The sequence below is a fragment of the Carassius gibelio genome, chromosome A11 (genome assembly GCF_023724105.1).
Source record: "Carassius gibelio isolate Cgi1373 ecotype wild population from Czech Republic chromosome A11, carGib1.2-hapl.c, whole genome shotgun sequence".
Classification (NCBI taxonomy): domain Eukaryota; kingdom Metazoa; phylum Chordata; class Actinopteri; order Cypriniformes; family Cyprinidae; genus Carassius; species Carassius gibelio.
Window position 1 is genome coordinate 22,049,092 of NC_068381.1, and position 19,429 is coordinate 22,068,520.

General features: G+C 35.4%; 1 protein-coding gene across 2 annotated transcripts; it reads right to left on the reverse strand.

Moving 5' to 3' along the window:
• Window positions 1-447: 447 nt before the first annotated feature.
• LOC128022659 (uncharacterized) lies at window positions 448-14,315 on the reverse strand. 2 transcript variants are annotated; one of them, XM_052610415.1, is made up of 5 exons: window positions 14,091-14,315; window positions 13,768-13,974; window positions 8,648-12,819; window positions 4,031-4,155; window positions 448-1,626 (listed from the first exon to the last, which is right to left on the reverse strand). In XM_052610415.1, the coding sequence occupies exons 3-5, from the start codon at window positions 12,771-12,773 to the stop codon at window positions 919-921; spliced, it is 4,959 nt and encodes a 1,652-aa protein (XP_052466375.1). In that variant the 5' UTR covers window positions 12,774-12,819; window positions 13,768-13,974; window positions 14,091-14,315; the 3' UTR covers window positions 448-918. The 2 variants fall into 2 exon arrangements, with proteins under 2 accessions (XP_052466375.1, XP_052466374.1); XM_052610414.1 differs by having other exon boundaries at window positions 13,768-14,315.
• Window positions 14,316-19,429: the final 5,114 nt, after the last annotated feature.

The following is a 19,429-nucleotide window of genomic DNA, read 5'->3' on the forward strand; positions in this document are numbered from 1 at the left end:
TAGTTAATGAACCTGAGATTACATTAACTAACAATGAACAGTTCATTTTATTAACTAATGTTCTAAAAAGAAAAAGAAAACAATACAAATAAATTTTAATAAATAAAACATATATATATGGTAACAAATAGTGAGTGTATTAACAAATGTTTACCCTTAACCCAGTTCATTTAATAACTTTTTTCAGTATTTTTAATTTTTTTAATTTTGTTCCATCTGAAGAAATAGACAGAGAGAGAGAAAGCAGAGACCAAAAAAGCACCAGAAAAGTCTAAATGAATACATTTTGAATCCTTATCTATCCATTGGTATCTTAGATGCAGAAAACTTGCAGCACTCTAGCAAAGCAAATCACATGGTATCAATAGCTGAACATTTTCCTTATTTGTGAAAAAAACAGCCAGTACTCATTTAAAAGATAAATCACACAAGACACACAAGAGCAAATGACATTAGACATCAAATATATTGTAAAACTTCTTCAGACAGCAGTTTTTGAATGTGTGCAGGATTTCAGCATCAGCGTTCGGAATTGATTACATACATGATCTGTTCCTCATGCAAAGCAATGGTTTGGCCTGAAAACACTGAATATTAGCAAAAATAAATAAATTGTTTTATATATATATATATATATATATATATATATATATATATATATATATATATATATATATATATATATATATATATATATATGACTGAGCTTTCATTGTGAGAGTAACATCAACATATGTCACAAAATGATACCCCAGTGTATAGACTTATGATGATAAAATACCATTTCATGTCAGCCTAATGATGCCATAGGTTTTTCTTTGCAATTGCTAAAGGGCTTTTTGCCTTCTGTGTAGTGGCACATATGGCGGTGTTGGACACCTTGAGTTTTTTTTGCCTTGCTTTGTGTGTACTTTCACCTTACTCAAGTTCAATGACTAGTTTTTGCTCATCATCACTGCTGCTGTTACTGTCCTCATGTTCCAGGTAACTATTATTACCTACATATGTTGGGTTGCTGTGCATGGCTGGGGGACATATTTGATGGGTGTGACATTCTTGACTAGACATTTGATGTGAGCCATTGCAAGAACTGGGCCCAGCACTGGATAATGAAGAAATACTTGCATCAGCCATATTAGTCTTTGAATCACCACAGTTATGTTGCAGAACACTGGCTGATAAAGTTGTGCCAGTCATTTTGTCTTTTGATGTCTGTACTTGGTTGCCTTTGGAATAAATCCAATAATTCATAGCACCCTTTGTCTGTGTCTCCTTCTGGAATTCATTTTGCGTGGTATTGACTTTGACTGGATGCATCAAAAGATGATTGCATGTTTGATTGGAATATTTTGGTGAAGATGTCTCCTTTTGGCTTGTCTCTTGACAAGGACTGTTAACCAAATGTTCACCTATGCTGTCTTTTCTGGTGGTGTTGTTACATTCCCCTTGAGCTTGATGTTGACAAGTTTGTGAAATAATTTTTGTGCAAACAGATGCTTCTGGTTTGTTCGAAACTCCAAATTTGTCATGCTTAAGTGGCTCTGAAATATTAAGGGACACTTCCCGGGAGAAATGTGGGTGAGCTTGAGCAGATTTTTGATGCTCCTCGCAAGACGTTTCCTCTTCCTATTATCAAAGGAAACATATAGTTAGTACACATTATGGAATGCCTCACACTTCCTCTTCAGGGGTGGTGTAGGGTCGGCTGGCTGGTTTACCTTGATGTCCCTCCTAAAACATTTTCTTTCAGTTGGATGTGAAGTGCTTTATTACTTAATACTTAAAATAATCAAAATGAAATAATTAAATATACGTTAGAGTATATTGTCTAGTAAACTGTCACAGTGTAAAATATGTTACTAGTCATGTCATTGCCCTTGGTGTTTATGATCACAGATCAAAACCTAGATGTGCTCTGTTTGACAGAAACCTGGCCAAAACCAGATGATTACATTATTTTACCCCCCAAGATTACTGTTATACACATGAGCCATCTCCAAGAGGTAAAGGGGGATCCACAATTTATAGTAATATTTTCAGTATTTCTCAAAAGTTTGGTTTCAAGTAAAATTTTTTGAAGTTATGGTGCTTCATATAATAATATCAAATGAAACAAGTGTTAATGAAAAATCCCCTGTGGCGTTTGCATTCGCTACTATATACAGGCCACCAAAGCACCATAAGGAAATAATTATATGAGTTGGTGCTAGCTACATGTAAAGTCCTAACTGTGTTTTTTAGCTCTTTAGATAAGGTTGCTCCTTCATGCTAAATGAAGATTAAGGAAAACAGTTCAACACCATGGTATAACGACCACACTCGCACCTTAAAGAGAGCATCTGGAAAATGAAGCACAGCTGGAAGAAAACAAAACTAGAGGCATTTCGTATTCAGTGGCAGGAAAGTACTTCTACTTATAGAAAAGCTCCAAAAACGGCTAGAATCCACTTACTTTTTATCTCTCTTAGAAGAAAAAAACACAATGGCTAAATCAATGGAAAATAAAGCATCAACAGTCGCAGACATTGCCCAAAACAGCACAGCAGTAATGACTTTATGAACTTCTTTACTTTCAAGATCAATACTATGAGAGATAAAATTATAACTATGCAGCCATCAGCAACAGCATCATATCAGATTCAATTCCACTCATTCTCTGCTATAAAAGAGGAATAATTGTATTAACTTGTCAAATCATCAAAACCTACAACATGTCTATTAGACCCTACTCAATCTAAGATACTAAAAGAGATGCTTCTAGAAGTCATAGGACCTCTTCTGATTATTATTAATTAATAAGTGTCATAAGGACATGTCCCCAAAACCTTCAAATTGGCTGTTATAATGCCTCTCACTAAAAAACCCAACTTGATTCTAGAGAATTACGGACCAATCTCAAATCTCCATTTTCTGTCATTAGATTGTATCTGTACTGAGACTGCTCTCATCAGAGTGACAAATGACCTACTCTTATCATCTGATCGTAGTTGCATTTCTCCATTAGTGCTACTGGATCTTAGAACTGCATTTGACAATATCGACTACAACATTCTTTTGAGTAGACTACAAAATGATCTTGCCATTATTGGAATTGCACTGTCATTGTTTAAATCTTACTTATCTGACTGACATCGATTTGTAGCAGTGAATGACAATGTATCATATTGATCACAAGTACAGTATGGAGTACCACAAGGCTCAGTACTAGGACTGTTACTACTCACGCTTAACATGTTGCCCTTGGGAGATACCATAAAAAAATAGTGGTAGCTTTCACAGTTATGATGGTGATACTCAGCTTTATATAAAATCAATTCGCAAAACTACCACAATGCATATATAAAAAAGTTTCAATTATTGTACAAAAACCTCCTCATGTAATCACATAAAACACTGTCTAACATTTGTTAGATAAAAAAAAAAAAACATCTCTTTAACCTGGCATGCACATAATACATTATTTCATTTCTATAATTAAAATCTGTTTAGGGATTGTAAGTCTGCATTAATTAGGTCAACCAGAACTGGGAACACTTCCCATAGCACCCTTTATACTCTCTACATCAAAAGAAGAATGTCATCCATGCTAATATTAGTCTTTTTCTTTCTAATTCTGAGTTTACCATAGCCATATGGATCCAGACTGTATGCAGATCAGATGGTCACAGTAGCCACCCAGAAACTGTCCATATTCAGACAAGATGGTGGATCAGCACCTATAGCCCTGTAATCCTATTGCATTATTGACAAACAATTTTCCCGTTTGACACTGTAAAGCTGCTTTGACACAATCACTATTTTGTAAAGGATTATGTAAATAAAGGTGACTTGACTTGTTATGCTAAACATCTGGTTGTGTATTCCACATTTTGTCTATTTGAATGGTTTATCAGGACTTTAGCTGTCACTATCTATGCTCCCTTATGCCCTTCCATTCTTCATGTTCTCTTTCTTTCTTTACTCAAACTTATTTTTTGGCTCTTTTGTCTTTGTTTTTGAATAATTGGCATGTGTTGCTTTTGTCACCCACCTCTGTTCTGGCTCTTTCCCCCGCTCCACTTCTACTCTCAGGATCTTTGGGGACTGATTCCTTGCTCTCTGTCCCAGGGTCCCTCTGAAACCAAAAGCTTTTAAGGGTACCATCTTCCACAGATCCTGAGGGCAGAACAATGAATGAATAAATGCAGCACATTTTGCAGTCTTTACCTAAAGCAGGGTATCAGATTATTATTTTGGTTTGTCAGAGAATTGTATTTATATGTCCTATGAAGGCATTTTCAAATATTGAAATAAATTCACTGCAAAATATTATGGACAGGTAGTATAATACTAATATGACAGAAGTGTTACTTTTAATCATGTTGTTCAAAACATGAACATTCATAAAATAAGTGCATGCACTCCCAGCTGTTTATGCCAACTTTTTATAGGCAACTAAAGAAGTTTTATGGCAGCCAAAAAGCTCTTTATCCAAAACAGATAAATTGGTCTCAGTTATCTTTTTTAAAATGGAACATAAAAATGTTATTGTGGATGCAAAAGTTACAAACAGAAAAACTTTGTAATTGATGTGCAAATGTCAGCCTCCTGGAACATAGGCCTCATTAGTCGCTTCTCCACTGTTGAGGCAGTGCAAGCCAATGCTTTAAATGGGCCAGGCAGGGCTAACAGCCTCGGACATGTAGCACCGAGTCCATAGTGCTACGTGCCCTCCTTAGAGCCAGAAGCTTCATTAAAACCCACCCTTTACATGCCCCTCAGGAACAAAAGTCACACAACCCCATCATTTCACCAATAAAGAGAAGTTAATAGAAAACCAATAAGAAAAAATTCACTGGTACTAGTGCGATCACAAAATGAATATGATTAAAACGGCTGTTTGTTTGCATGGTTTGTTAAATATTTAAATCCAAAAGCATTGATGTTTTACTGTAATAAGTGATACATTGATCATAATGAATTAATTTATCAGGATTGAAAATTAGTCACACAGAAAGCATCATGAACATAGCCTGCTTATTCGGTCGAGTCTGTTTTTGTTTATTTGTAGTCACAGTAGCCTATACACATCGCATTTAAAAACAAATAATGATCATTTCTATATTTTTATAAACACTCCTCAACAAAAAGCATTATTATACTTTTAGGACATAGGCTATGCAAAGCTAAACTATCGAGACGAGACTAACAGTATGACTGATAAAATATGTTACTAAATAAATACATGATTGTGATAGAGAATAAGAAGCTGGTATCTGATTTCTTCAAGTGGTCACAATTACTTTATTTATTATAGTAACGTTAATGGCTAGCGTGTAGGGCTGTGAATCTTTGGCAAGGCAGCGATTCGATTCGATAACGATTCATAGGTTTTCGATTCGATTCAAGAACGATTTTTGCAAATTTAGAACGATTCAATTCAATTCGATTCACAATTAAATTAGATTCGATTCGATTATAACGATTCGATTCTGCATTCTTTAAGTGCATTCACGGGATTATTTAAATGCTTCTACTAAATTCTTTAAATGCTTAGTCAGGGGGCAAATTACAGTAACATTTATGGTTAGAGAACCATGGGTACCATAGGTTTTCCATTGTTAAATGCTAGTTTAATGATGCGACATGGCATACGTAAAATTGTATGTAAGCCAAGTTTTTAAAAAAGAGCTTAAAGAGTATTATGTATAAACTAACATTTTCTCACACCAGGGGCGTAGCCATATTTTCAGAAGTGACAGAAATGTCAAATACAATCATTTTATGTATGTAGCCTATATAATAATAATAATAATAATAATAATAATAATAATTATTATTATTATTATTATTATTATTATTAGTTTTTTTTTTTTTTTTTTACAATGAATTATCTTCTTTTTTAATTACTTTTAATTAGCTGTAATAAATCAAATACACTGCTGGACAATAATCAATCATTTGTAATCAATGTTTTTTTCCTAATGGCAATTTTATGATTGTTTTATATACTAGGCTACATTATAGCAATTATTAAAAATTTCTGCACAGAATAAGGTAGAACATATACATTATAGTTTCTGTACTGTAATAAATGTCAATTAGCACTGCATCATTCATAAATTGTTTGTGTGTTTTTTTTTTTTTTAGTTTCATCAGTTCATTCTGCTTTTATTCAGTTTAGCTGCAGATATAGCCTAGCACGTCTATGAGAGCGAGATCGCTTCTCTTTCAGTGTGAAATCGTCTTCATCTCTATTTAACTTTTCCTCTCCATCAGCGAATGATTCTGAGAGAAAACGCTCCAGATGTCTGTTTGCTAATGAAACAAACGCTAATTTCATGCATCTGATTATCAGATAAATCCTGCGCTCTTATTTCAAGGTCGTTGTTAATGCTGTGGTTAATTTTAAAAGTTTCCTTCGTATATTCGGTTCATCCGCATTGTTTAAAAACATTTATCATTCAATGGATCTGTGCGTATGATTTAGACACTTACATTTCTGCTCCGTCCATGCAATAAATACAGCTGTCGACGGCTCCGGTAACTCCGTCGGTAAGATGCAGAGAGCCATTGACAAACTACAGAAAAGTAAAACTACTTCACATTAGCATTACTGGCCACGAGTCCTATAAATCACACGTCAGCTGCGTCAGAGACGAACGGAGCGCGATCGCAATCCTGTGACAGTCTCAGGCTAAAACAGTGGAGCGCGTGAAGGACAGATAAGAGGCACGATTCACAAACACTCTTCAAGGTCTCCATTAATTTGTGCGTGTAGCCTAGTAATTTAATGTGTATTCATTTTGAAAGCATTGAATCGGCGATTCACGATTCAAAAATCATGTTTCAAGATCCATGCATATGAATCGACAGGGTTTGTAATCGATGCATCGAGAAAACGAGTGAATCGTTACACCCCTACTAGCGTGCATAGTTTGCATCGCTTATAAATATTTCTGTCTGGTATGGTGATTATAATCCACATCGGATCAAATTATTTAAAAAAAAAAACGGGCTTTTGGCCCCCGAGGAAGCACTGATGAGGCACGATCAAGCCCTGTAAGTGACAAGTGACTTGCCCTGGCACGCACTAGCACACCTGCTTTTGGCCCGACAGTGGAAACGTGACGATTGCAAACACAATGTCAGCCAAATGAAGAGAGAGAGAAAAAAAATGACAGTTTCACATTGTATATCAAGGCACAAAGACTAAAATATGCTACTATATATTATGGCAGTGGATATATAAAAATGATTGTCTTTATGAAAAACAATCAGTCAGGTCCTCTGGGGTGGAACTGGTTTGGCTGAACTCTTGCGTATGCCTCTGTGCAGCACTGCTCAGAAAAAGAAGCTGCATTTGGCTCTCAGATTGCTCGCCAGCTGTCTGGAATGGAGACAGGCACAACATCTCCCTTTAACTTCTGGGTCTTTGCTCGATTCTAGTGAGTCCCTGTAGGGACCATTTTCCAGTGACCTCTACTAAGCAGCCTATTAATTCCCTGAACACATCTGATCAGTCAAACATATCAGGCAGCCACAGACTTTTCATGTTTTGTTTATTCTAAGTCCTTCTGATTGACACTTGACCTTCTTCATATTTGTAACTGTGACTAATTGAGTGACCTGTGACCTAATAAAAGGGAATCTCTTTAGAGTGTTATGTACACTGTAAAGACTGCAAGGATGAAACGTTTGCCACAAGTGACTCTGATAAGAGAAACTTCAGGTGAGTGTGGGAATACAGTGGAATAACAAAGATTAGGACAAAAAGAAAAATGCCTCTCACACTAAAATCTTGGCGATCCTACTGAATTGAACTGAACTGAACTGGAGGTTCTGCTTGTGAACTGACAGCTAGAACACTTGAACAGGCAAGACAGAATGATTCAATAGCTTGCACTTTTTGAATAATTATACTAATGCGTAGTGTTTTATTTCAATCTGAGATGTCTCTGGCATGTCTCTGGCAATACAGGAAAGAAATTTTTTAATGTAACATTGATAGTTGCATTAATGGTCAGTAGTAAATTATGTGTCTGCTAAATATGTACTAAATGCTAATCAGCTGCAAACATAATTTTCTGAAGTTTTCATTCTTTAACCTATAAATTGCATTTTATGTTTGACTGCTTCGACAGCATGGTTTTTCTGTACTTATCCACTTAGAATTCTGGAACGTTTCACAAAGAATTCTAAGATTTTGGTAATATTCTTATGTTAATACAGCATGTGACTAGGCATAATGTTGTTAAATAAACTTTAAGTGCTCAACAGCTGAAGTGTTAAATGTAAAAAAAAAAAAAAAAAAAAAAAAAAAAAATTCTACTGTAAAGAAAAAAATGTGGGCACAAATCACACTTTCTCAGAAGCCAAGAGCAACATTTGAGGACAATGTTCTTTCAAGAGAGGAATCATAAATGATTTTCGTAGATGTATTTTATAGAGACCACTTTTATGGAGTGTATGAGATAATTAGACAATTTAGAGTAAATCTGCATTGTCAAAAGGTATTGTCTGGTAACAGAGACATGGCAAGTATAGATCTCCTGTCACCCTCTTGTGGAGAGAAAATGATATGTCACCCTGTGATATCAGTTTTTATTATGTACAATGTCTAGTTACGGTTGCTCTATCACAAGCAAATACTATATTACAATATTACCTTGCAGAGTTTCCAGATTTTCCAGATTTTCTTCACATCTGATGCTGTCTTCAGGAATGCTATGAATGTTAGATGTCTTGTTCAGCATTGGACAGGATACTTTCCCTTGACTAGAATTGTCATTATCAAAGTCACCTGCGCATGGAGCAAAGGCTTGTTTGAATACATACTGTGTAGGTGTCTGGCATGGACAAAATGTCTCAATCAGCTTGCAGTTGAGCTTCCCTTTGACACATGCTCTCATTTCTCTTGTATCTAATTCTGAGCTGCCACATGCAGCCCAGTGTGGCTTGTTGTGACTGGGCTGTATTGTGGAGTTGAGCTCTTTTTGCATATGTTGTGATTCTCCAGTAGACGTCTTTTTCTCACAGATACAAGTTCTGAGCTGTGTAGGTTTCTTTGTTTGAACACTTTCACAGTTTCCTGATAATGTGACTGACATGAGTTGACCTCTTTCCTTTGGCTCCACTGGCTGAGTATTTGTTATAGTTTGAATGTGATTTGGCTGCATTAAACAGAACAGCTCTTTATCACTGGTTATCTCTGTGAATGTTTGGTCTTCAGAGTAGTTGCCTGGATCTTTGTTATGGACAAAATCACTGTTGTCCAGTAACTGAGGTTGACATAGTTTGTCTCCAGCCGCTAGTCTGTGGTGTGTCTCTGTGATGACCTCAAAACCAGCAGATTTTCTTTCCTGTGAATTCTCAGGTATCTTCTGTGTTTCATCCAACTGCCCAGCAGAATCTTTATTATAATCCACTGAGGCTGAGATATGAACCTTTGTCTGTGGATGTGACCAGGATGAAACACAGTGAGGGCACTCATTTGCATAATCTTTATCATTATGAGATTTTAAATTGCAAACAATTTCTGCTTTGTTTACTGGACTGACAGATTCACAGTTGGAACCATTCTTCTTTCTCATCTCAACATTATTTATCATTTCCTGTGCCATGCATACAGGAGACACATCAGTGCTATATACCTCCTTAGAAAGAGTTGTCTGGTTTGCTAAAATGCTTGAAGTTGCTGTTTCAATATGAGGCTCTATCAGAGCTAACTGTTCATCAGAAATGAGCTGCATGACTATCTGGAGGTCAGCTGTTTGTACATAAAATGTGTTCTGAGCCTGTGTTGAGCCATTTAGTAGTATCATCTTTCCCTCAGATTGGGACCCTTGAAAGTCACCATTGACCATTTTAGAAGCAGTACTGTTTAGATTATTTTCATAAACTATGGATTCGGTGTCTGCAGTAAGACCAAGAGGTTTTCCTGATTCAATCACAGGGGAGACAGGATGGTTTTGTATTGTAGGTGTAGTAGTTACTGAAGAATAGGTTTGTAGACTGGATTCTGAGCAATAATTCACTGTTGATGTGTTCATTGATGTAACAGGCTGAGCGTTCTCTGAGGTTGTTAATACAGATGATACAGAAACTGTTGACGGGGTTTCCACCACACGTGTTGCACAGTTGCTCTGCAGCAAAGATATTTGATGTTGCACTAGTGGAGAAACAAGAGAAATTGATGTAGGCGTGGTAGACTGAATCTGTGTCAGGACTTTGGATAAAGTGCATGTTTGATTTAGCTCTGAACCGGAAACCGATAACATTGGGGTTGTTGCACACAATACATCTTGTTTACTCCGTTCAGTGGTTGTGACTATTGAAACACCCTGACACTGCTTTGAAGATTGTACACTGTTCTCAAGAGGACCCTGCACTGTAGTTTGACGGCTTTGCTTGAGAGCTGGAACGTTTGAGCAAATGCTATGTGCTAAAGTTGAGCCAGAACAAGAAGCTGACACTCCATCTGTGGAACATGGAATCTTTAGCTGGTACTTGGGAGGAAAGCTGGTCTTGGCTAAAGGGACGGTGGGGCTGCTGATAGAACCAGACGGGGTTCCAGGTGTCCCACTCACATTGATTAAACAAACAGCAGGGCTAAGAGAATTACCAACGAGCTGACTTGGATTCGAGAACTGATGTATGAAGCTACCCTGCGGTTGGAGATTTTGCATGTTGACCTTTTGTGCTGGCACTGTGATGGAATCGTGCATTGCACAAGTTGACAGGGGTAACTGATGAATTAAACCACCCTGATTTCCATTTGCCCCACCAGCTCTAGGATCTGAAATACTGAGCATTTTCACATCATTCCCAGTGCGCTGTTTCTTCCTCTCTGATGGGATATGGAAATCAGTGTGTTGTGTCATTATTTCATCCCTCTCCATGTCTTCCCCCTTATTATTTTCAAAGCTGGTATAGGACATTTTAAGGTCATTTTGTAAGGTCACAACAGAACAGGAAGTAAAGCTCAGAGACACAGATCCATTGTCCCTCTGTTGACCAGTTTGAGTTTCCAGGCTTTGTTCAGAGTTCAGTGTAGTTTTTTTTGTCTTCAGTAAACTGTCTTTCTCAGTATTGTAGAGTTTCGTAAATATCCCACCTTTGTAAGTGTGCCACTTTGTGTAGTCAAATTTTCGGGCTTTTTTCCTGTAGTTTCCTTTTATAATTGGCTCTGTTCCGACATCAGTGCTGTCTCCATCAGAGCTAAGGCTGTTAATACTCCCTCTTTCAGCCGGGGATCCCTCTGAAGTAGGCAGACAATCTACCGCTACCTGCCTAACTAGTGAACGATGACCTGGTGCTTGTTGGTCTGATGACCTTAATGGGTAAACATGCCCTGCACTACACCTTCTACTAAGATTCAAATTGATTGCTCCATCATTGGGTTTGCCACACATAGTGAAGGGGAGAGAACTGCTTCGTGTTAATGGTGCATGCTCCAGGCCAGTGGAGTGCTGGTGAGAATTGTGAATTGCCCCACCTCCTCTGTCTGGATTTTGTGAGCTTGAGGTTTGCTTGCTTCTCCTTATCTCAAAATGGAAGGAGTCTTTGTAAGTGTATGGCACAGGAAGATCAATGCTTCCTTGTTTTGACAATACTGTCTTTCTAGGCCGCACATTTTCCAGTTGTTTATTATCCACCAACACACTATTCTCATATATAAGCTTTGAAATACGTTCTTCCAGCTTCTGCTTCTCCTGAATGGACACCTTGCATTTGGGGTCAGGGGTCATCTCTGAGGATGTCTGTGAGGCTCCTGTTTCCTGCTGTTCCATAGTGGCTTCTGTTAATGATTCCATACTGGGATCATGCAAACTTGCTCCAGGACTGCTAGATGAATGATGCTCACTGCTGTCACTGAAGCCAGAATCTGTACTATCATGGCTTTGAGATTTTCCTCGGGACATTGGGGAATCCCACGGTTTGGAAAATAAAGCTTCCTGCCTCTGGAGAGGTATACGGTTTGGAGTTTGGAGCTGTGTACATCCATCCTCACTCAGTGCGCTTGTCTGCTGGTTTGCAGGATTATTTTTCAAGCCATCTGATAATTTCAAATAATTTACCTTGTCCTGAAGTGCAGGTATTGTGCTTAATCCAACCATGGCAACATTGTGTAATGCCCATTCGACAGACATTGTCTTAGTCTCTGTAGAATCTACTTGATTCGGTATGGTCACTACAGGAAGAACTTCTTTGCCAATCATCTCACATGATGGAGTACTACAGTTGTCCTTTAAGCTCTCTGTGCTCTCCTGGCTGCTGAAGGTGCCTTTGTCAGATTCGCTGGAAAGGCGTGCATGAGCCTGGGTGCGCTTGTGTTTATAAAGGTTACTCTGCGTCTTGAAGGAAATGCCACAGGTAGTGCAGGGATATGGTCGCTCTCCTGTGTGACAACGAAGATGTTTCTCGAGCACGCTGGGCTTCAGACAGTCCTTACCGCACTGAGGGCAAATATGCTTCCCAATAGACTTAGGTCTCGCCGACGTTGCTGGAGCCACTAGCCTTTGTTGTTGCAAAACAGTCCCGCTGGCAATATGCAGTGTCAGAGAGGGTAGAGTCGAGCTGCTGCACATCCTTGGCAGGAATAGTGGTAGAACCGTTGCATCCTGCAAGGCTTCAGGTTGGGCCTGTGGATATGGCCGCAGGCCAGGGGCAGGAACGTTGTGGACATACATAGTTGTGAGAGGGGCCTTAACATGCGTCTCTTCCTCTCTCTGTGCAGACGATGAACACTGAGGCTCGGCAGCTCTCATAAAGCTCTGCTTGCTAGTTGCCATGGTAACACAACCCTTGTGATGCTGAGAGACGGAGCTCACTAATTACCTAAAAAAAGAAAGATTTTCATTATTTCGAATTTGTTTTTTTTGTTTTTGTCATTAGGCCTGTACTCTAGATATATATCTAGACAAATAATTATATATATATATATATAGTTGAAGAGCATGTTCACATTTGATTTGACAACTATTGTCTTTTCCACTGCTCAATTAATCATGAAAATGTAAAAATCTTGTGAAGACACTTCAATAAGGCTTTGAATTTAGTCTAGTAGGAATCTCATATTTACTGTGAACACATGGTCAATATTTGCATATTGCAGAAGCACCAGAGGAGTATGAGCAGAAAAACAGTGGTGGTGAATCTATGACTCATTTCTAGAAAAATGATAGCATCAAGGACCTCCTACCTATTTTCACATTTATGTAAATGTGAAGACTTTTATAAATAAATAGAGCCTTAACATCCTTTTGTCTTGTAAGGTCCTTTAGCACTTAGAGTTAAGAAATACAGTCCTGTCTAAAATAATTCATACCTGGGAGGTTTGCAGAAAGTTTGTCATTAATTTGAAGCTACTTTGACAAAATAAATCAATAAAAATAAAAAAAAAGACACCAGACATTTTGACACCAGTTACGTATTCATTAAACCTGTTGCTGTACATTTTAACTTGTTTAGATATAATTAGACAAATACAAGTGTACAAATTGCATCACTATGAAAAATAAATAATGAAATAAAGAGATGATTTGAAAACAAGCTGAAAGCCAAAAAAAGATAAAAATATTACATTCCATCCCTAGTTACTTTAATAAATAAATATTATTTTTACATTTAAACAGTACATTTCTTTGTATTGTTCACATCCCTTTACCTGTGCTGTCTTCTATCATTACACTTATGAAGGATTCATATCAAGCTAATAAAAAGATATGAAGAAGATCACTCTGCATGCCATATGATCAGTAATGGGTGCAATCATAGGTCACTCACCAGAGCTTGAAACTTAAAGGTGACACGGGAGCAGCTAAAGATCGCCCAATTTAATCCATAACGTGGAAACCAAAATCCATCTTTGCAACAGTGCGAGGTAAAACGAACAAGAGAGTGACAGATATCATGTGACTGTGGCACCCTCTCTCACCACAAAGGCCCTTGGTTCCTCTTCTCTCTTTAGTTTTCTTACAGCCGTTTCTGCTGCTAATGGAGGAAATACAAACGTCAATCATGCAAATGTGACTGGATGACGGTAACAACACAATGTAAAAAGTATATGAGAGAGAGTGAAAGAGGAAGAGAGAAGTCACTGAGAATACCATTTAAAACAAAGTTCGGGCCACTTGTACTTTGAAAAAAAGAACCCAAACCAAAGTGAAGAGCATGCCACAAAATGGAGATGCTGAAAGAAAGAATAAATGAGATGGACACAGATAGGGAAGAGAGCAGATGGAGGGAGGGAAGGAGAGAGAAAATGAGAGTGAGACAGAAAGACAGAGACAGAGTGCAGCACATAACACAACTGAACGGAACTGATCTAAAGAAAAAAAAAAGAAAAGAAAAAAAATCCCTGTTCGAAGAAGGAAGTATTATGAACATGCAGACCCACCTCAAAAATATCATTTCACCCACAAATGCACAGACACTGTGTTTGCTGCATGTACCTGACTTCTGTTTCTGGCTTTTCTCACTCCTCCAGCAACCCACACACCCACACACAAAGGAGGAGAAGTGTAACAGAATTTCTGGTGGTATAATATTTGATGGTGTGTGCTTTTATTCATTTACTTTGTAAGATATGTTAGTAGCTACTCATCCAAAGTGGCTTGTGTCTTGCACCCAATGATCAGAGAGTACATTAGTTTCCATCTGTGCTTTAAACTAAAGCAGAGCAATGGAGGGTTCATTATTTCCTGTAAACAAAAGCAAAAGCAAAAGAAAATCCCCCTTATGTTATCCTTCTGTGATAAATTGTTTTGGCTTTCACTCTCTGCTCCTCATGTAATTGTAAATACAACAGAAAGGCAAAATAAATAAATAAAATAAAATAAAATAAAATAAAACAACAATAATAATAATAATGTTTATAACAGTTATTTCATGATTTTAATTGTTATATAATGCATAGTAACAACGTGATGACATATAGACCGTTCCAAGATGGCGTACGCATTGACATGTCTGGAGCAGTCCAATGTGGCATCTACCTATATATATCTATGCACAAAACATTGTATTCATCTAAATAAAAATAAGTTTACAAATTAGTATCATAAAAAAATATATAATTCAACATTAATTGTGTGTTTAAGTTATTAGTATTATTATTATGTTGAGTGTATTGAATTATCATATGTTAAACAAATGACTTTTCTTTAATATTTGATATAATTAATTACAATTTGTTAAACCATTATGTAAAATAAATGCAGTATATGCAGTGTTGTTTAGATAAATAAAATAAAAAAAAAATGTTGTTGTTGGCGTGTAGATCAGTGGTGAAGCATCTGACTGCAGTTGCAGTTTAAGGTCCCAGTTTGAATGGATGCTCCCTTTGGACTTTTTTTTTTTTTTTAATTGATGTATTGTGATGTGGGAAGCCAATCAATTCTAAAATAATATTCTAAAGACAAACTTTTTTATTTATTAGTTTTTTTTTAAATTATTTTTTATTGGTAAACCATCTGATAAATATAAGATAAATATAGTTCAGTGGAAGGCCATTTGAGTGCAGAATAAGAGGTCTCCAGTACAAACCTGAGTGCTCCCTTTCAACTTACCATGTGTGGCATAAGCAAAACCTTGGCTTTACAGTGAGACAGAGATTGCTTAATTTTGTTATCTTTCAACAGTCAAACTGAACGTGTTATGATATGTTATGACCATTTGAAAGGTGTTCTGGTAGTATTAGAGTGCAGCTCAGTGGTACACCATTTGGCCTTAAATCAGAGCTTCAGGGTTAAAATATGTGTGCTACTTTTGGTTAAATGAAATCCTACAGTATTCTGTTGTATTGTGATGTATGCTGTGTTGGCAACATGCCGATTGTAGTGACTATCCTTAATCAGATTTTTTAAGTCACATCTTGGGTGTGCTGAGGGGGTTAGATTCTTCATTTGCCTCAAAAATCCAATTTGCACATGAATTACTTATTGTTTATTATAGGCTTGATTTAACTATAATATATATATATATATATATATATATATATATATATATATATATATTAGGGCTGTTAGCGTTTCAATTTGATCATAATGATTCAATTCTGCATTCTTTAAGTGCATTCACAGGATTATTTGAATGCTTCCCCTAAATTCTTTAAATGCTGATTAGTCAGGAAAAAAAAACAAATACAAATGTGTGTGTATATATATATATATATATATATTACAATTAATTATTCTCTTATCTATAACTTTGTATTTGTTATAAGAAATCAATGAAGAAATCCACTGCTGGACAATTATCAGTCATATATTGAAAGAAAGTCATATACACCTAGGATGATTTCAGGGTGAGTAATTTATGGCTTAACTTTTGGCTGAAATAACTCTTTAACATTTCCTCAGTTAATTTTGCTTTTATTCAGCTAAGCTGCAGATAAATCCTGGCATGTCTATAAGTGTGAGATCACTTCTCTTTCAGTGTGAAAACTTCTTTATCTCATTTTCATAAAATAAAATGCTATAATATTTAACTTTTCCTCTCCATCAATGAATGATGATTCTGAAAGAAAATACACCCAATTTCTGTTTACTATAACAACACTTTCATGCATCTGATTATCAGATAAACCTTGCACTCTTATTTCAAGGTTGTTGTTAATGCTTATTTTATGTGTTTATGGTTATTTTAACAGTTTCCTTCTTACATTCACTTCAACAACATTGTTAAAACACATTTATCATACAATTGAACTATGCGTATGCTTTAGACATTTACATTGCTGCTTCATCCATACAATAAATACGGAGTTTTCGACTGCTCAGGTTAAGCAGAGAGCCATTGAAAAACTTCAGAAAAGTAAAGCTACTTTATTTTAGTATTACTGGCCACGAGTACTAAGGAAAGATCACACATCAGCTGCGTCAGTGAGATGAACTGAGCGGAAGTGCAGTCCTGTGACAGTCACAGGCAGTAAATAGTGGAACTCATAAAGGAATAACTGTTCAAGGTCTCCATTAATTAGTGGTTGTAGTAATTTAATGCGTATATATTTTGAAAGCGTGCTGGCTAATGCTAAATGTAAATACAATAAGATTGTTATTCATGCCGGTTCTAATGATGTTCGACTTCGCCAGTTGGCCCATACGGAAATGTAATATATGTACACATATGAAATATACATATATTAAATATATCCACATAGAAAGGGAAAACATATATGTACATATATATCTGCCCATATATAAAACCTATTAGAAAATGGAACAATTTCATATATTGACATATAAAACTAGCCCATATATTTTATGTATGTATAATAGTGTTTTTTTATATATGTCACATATATAATTTTCAATATACATGACATATATTTCTTTGTATATATGTTCAATATACAAACTAAACATATATGCATAGCATATTGCTTTCATATATGTGACATATATATGTCCCTTATATATGTTTTTATATAGTCTTAGTATATATTTTACATTTAAAATGAAATATATATATATATATATATATGTATATATATATATATTTATATATATATATATATATATATATATATATATATATATATATATATATATAAAAATTTGATTAATGTATATGCAATATATAAATTAAATATAAAAACATTGTGTGCACATATATTTTAAATGATATGTTCTTATATTATGTATATTACTTGCAAAATATCTTGAATTAATGCATGATATAAACTAAACAAATGTAAAAAAAAAAAACAAAAAAAAAACACATCATTTCATTAATTTCGTACATATTTTTTAAAAAAGGGTTATGGATATGTACTTACAAACATTTAATGCAATGAACATGACATGCCTAAGCTTCAAAATCCTCTACACTTTCATCCAGTCGAGAAGGTGCTGTCTCACCTTACTGCTGTACATGCCTCAGCACAGATGTGATTACATTATGACTTTTCTTAACCATTATGAAGTAACTGTTTAATTTATATATATATATATATATATATATATATATATATATATATATATATATATATATATATATATATATATATATATATATATATATAAATAAATAAATATATATATATATATATATATATATATATATATATATATATATATATATATATATATATATATATATATATATATATATATATAAATATATATATATATATATATATATATATATATATATATATATATATATATATATATATATATATATATATATATATATATATATAATGTCTGGCATCAGTGACATCAGTTTTTGCAGCTCTGCCAAACTTTGATGAAAGCACCAAAAGTTTATTTTCTTTGAATGCTAGTGGAGAACAGCTGCATAAGTTAGAGAAAGAGTGAGTAAAGAAAGAGTGTTTAAATTAAGAACCCCTAGATTTTTGAAGACAAACACAACTGTATATTATTCTGTATGCATCTGCATATGTAGTGCATGTATGTACTTTCTTACATATAGATATTGATATATGGCTATTGATGAAAAAAAGAAAATGTATGTTTTCAAATAGAATTGGTGTAGTATTTATTTTTTTATGAGCTGGTTAAGAAGAGGTAAAATAATACATTTTATAAAAGATTCGAAAATGGGATAGAAATGAAATGTGGATGTGTAGACTTGATAAAAGTTCAAACTGTTCAAATAAGGAAAACACATGAATAAGGAAACCATAGGCATGTGAAATGTATGTTGTTTGAATAGTTTGGCATATATAAATTAAACATATCGGTTACATATATGGTCAAAACATACAGTATTATATAAATAATAATCATATACATCATATTAATATATGTCAATATACTAATTTAATATGCCAAATTTATATATGTTATAAACCTATATCAACATATATCTAGAGATATGTATATATGTGATAGCAATATATTGTCTTATATTTAGCATATATGATAGTGTCATTAGCGATATAGGGACATATATGTCATATATTACATTTCCGTATGGGGGAGATCACTAAAAATAACTTTAAAGAGGTGTGTGAACTTGCAAGCACGATGTCAGACACTGTAATATGCTCTGGTCCCCTCCCTGCTTACCGTGGTGATGAGATGCACAGCAGATTGTCATCACTCAATGGCTGGATGTCTAAGTGGTGTCCACAGAATAACATAGGTTTCATAGACAAATGGACGAGCTTTTGGGGCAGACCTGACCTTTTGAAAAGAGATGGTCTTCATCCCTCCTGGGGTGGCGCCACTCTTCTCTCTAGAAATATGGCACATAGTCTTAGAGTTTATACTTGACTAACTGGGGCCCAGGTCAGGAAGCAGACAAACTGGCTAAACCGACCGTCTGCTAGCTGCCTCATGTCACAGAGGTCAGTTAATTCTCAGACTTTTTCACCTAGATATCAAACTATAGAGACTGTGTGTGTTCCCCGAACTAGAAAATACAAGAAAATGTCCAAACCAATTTAAGAGTAACAATTTAATTGAGGTTCAACAAA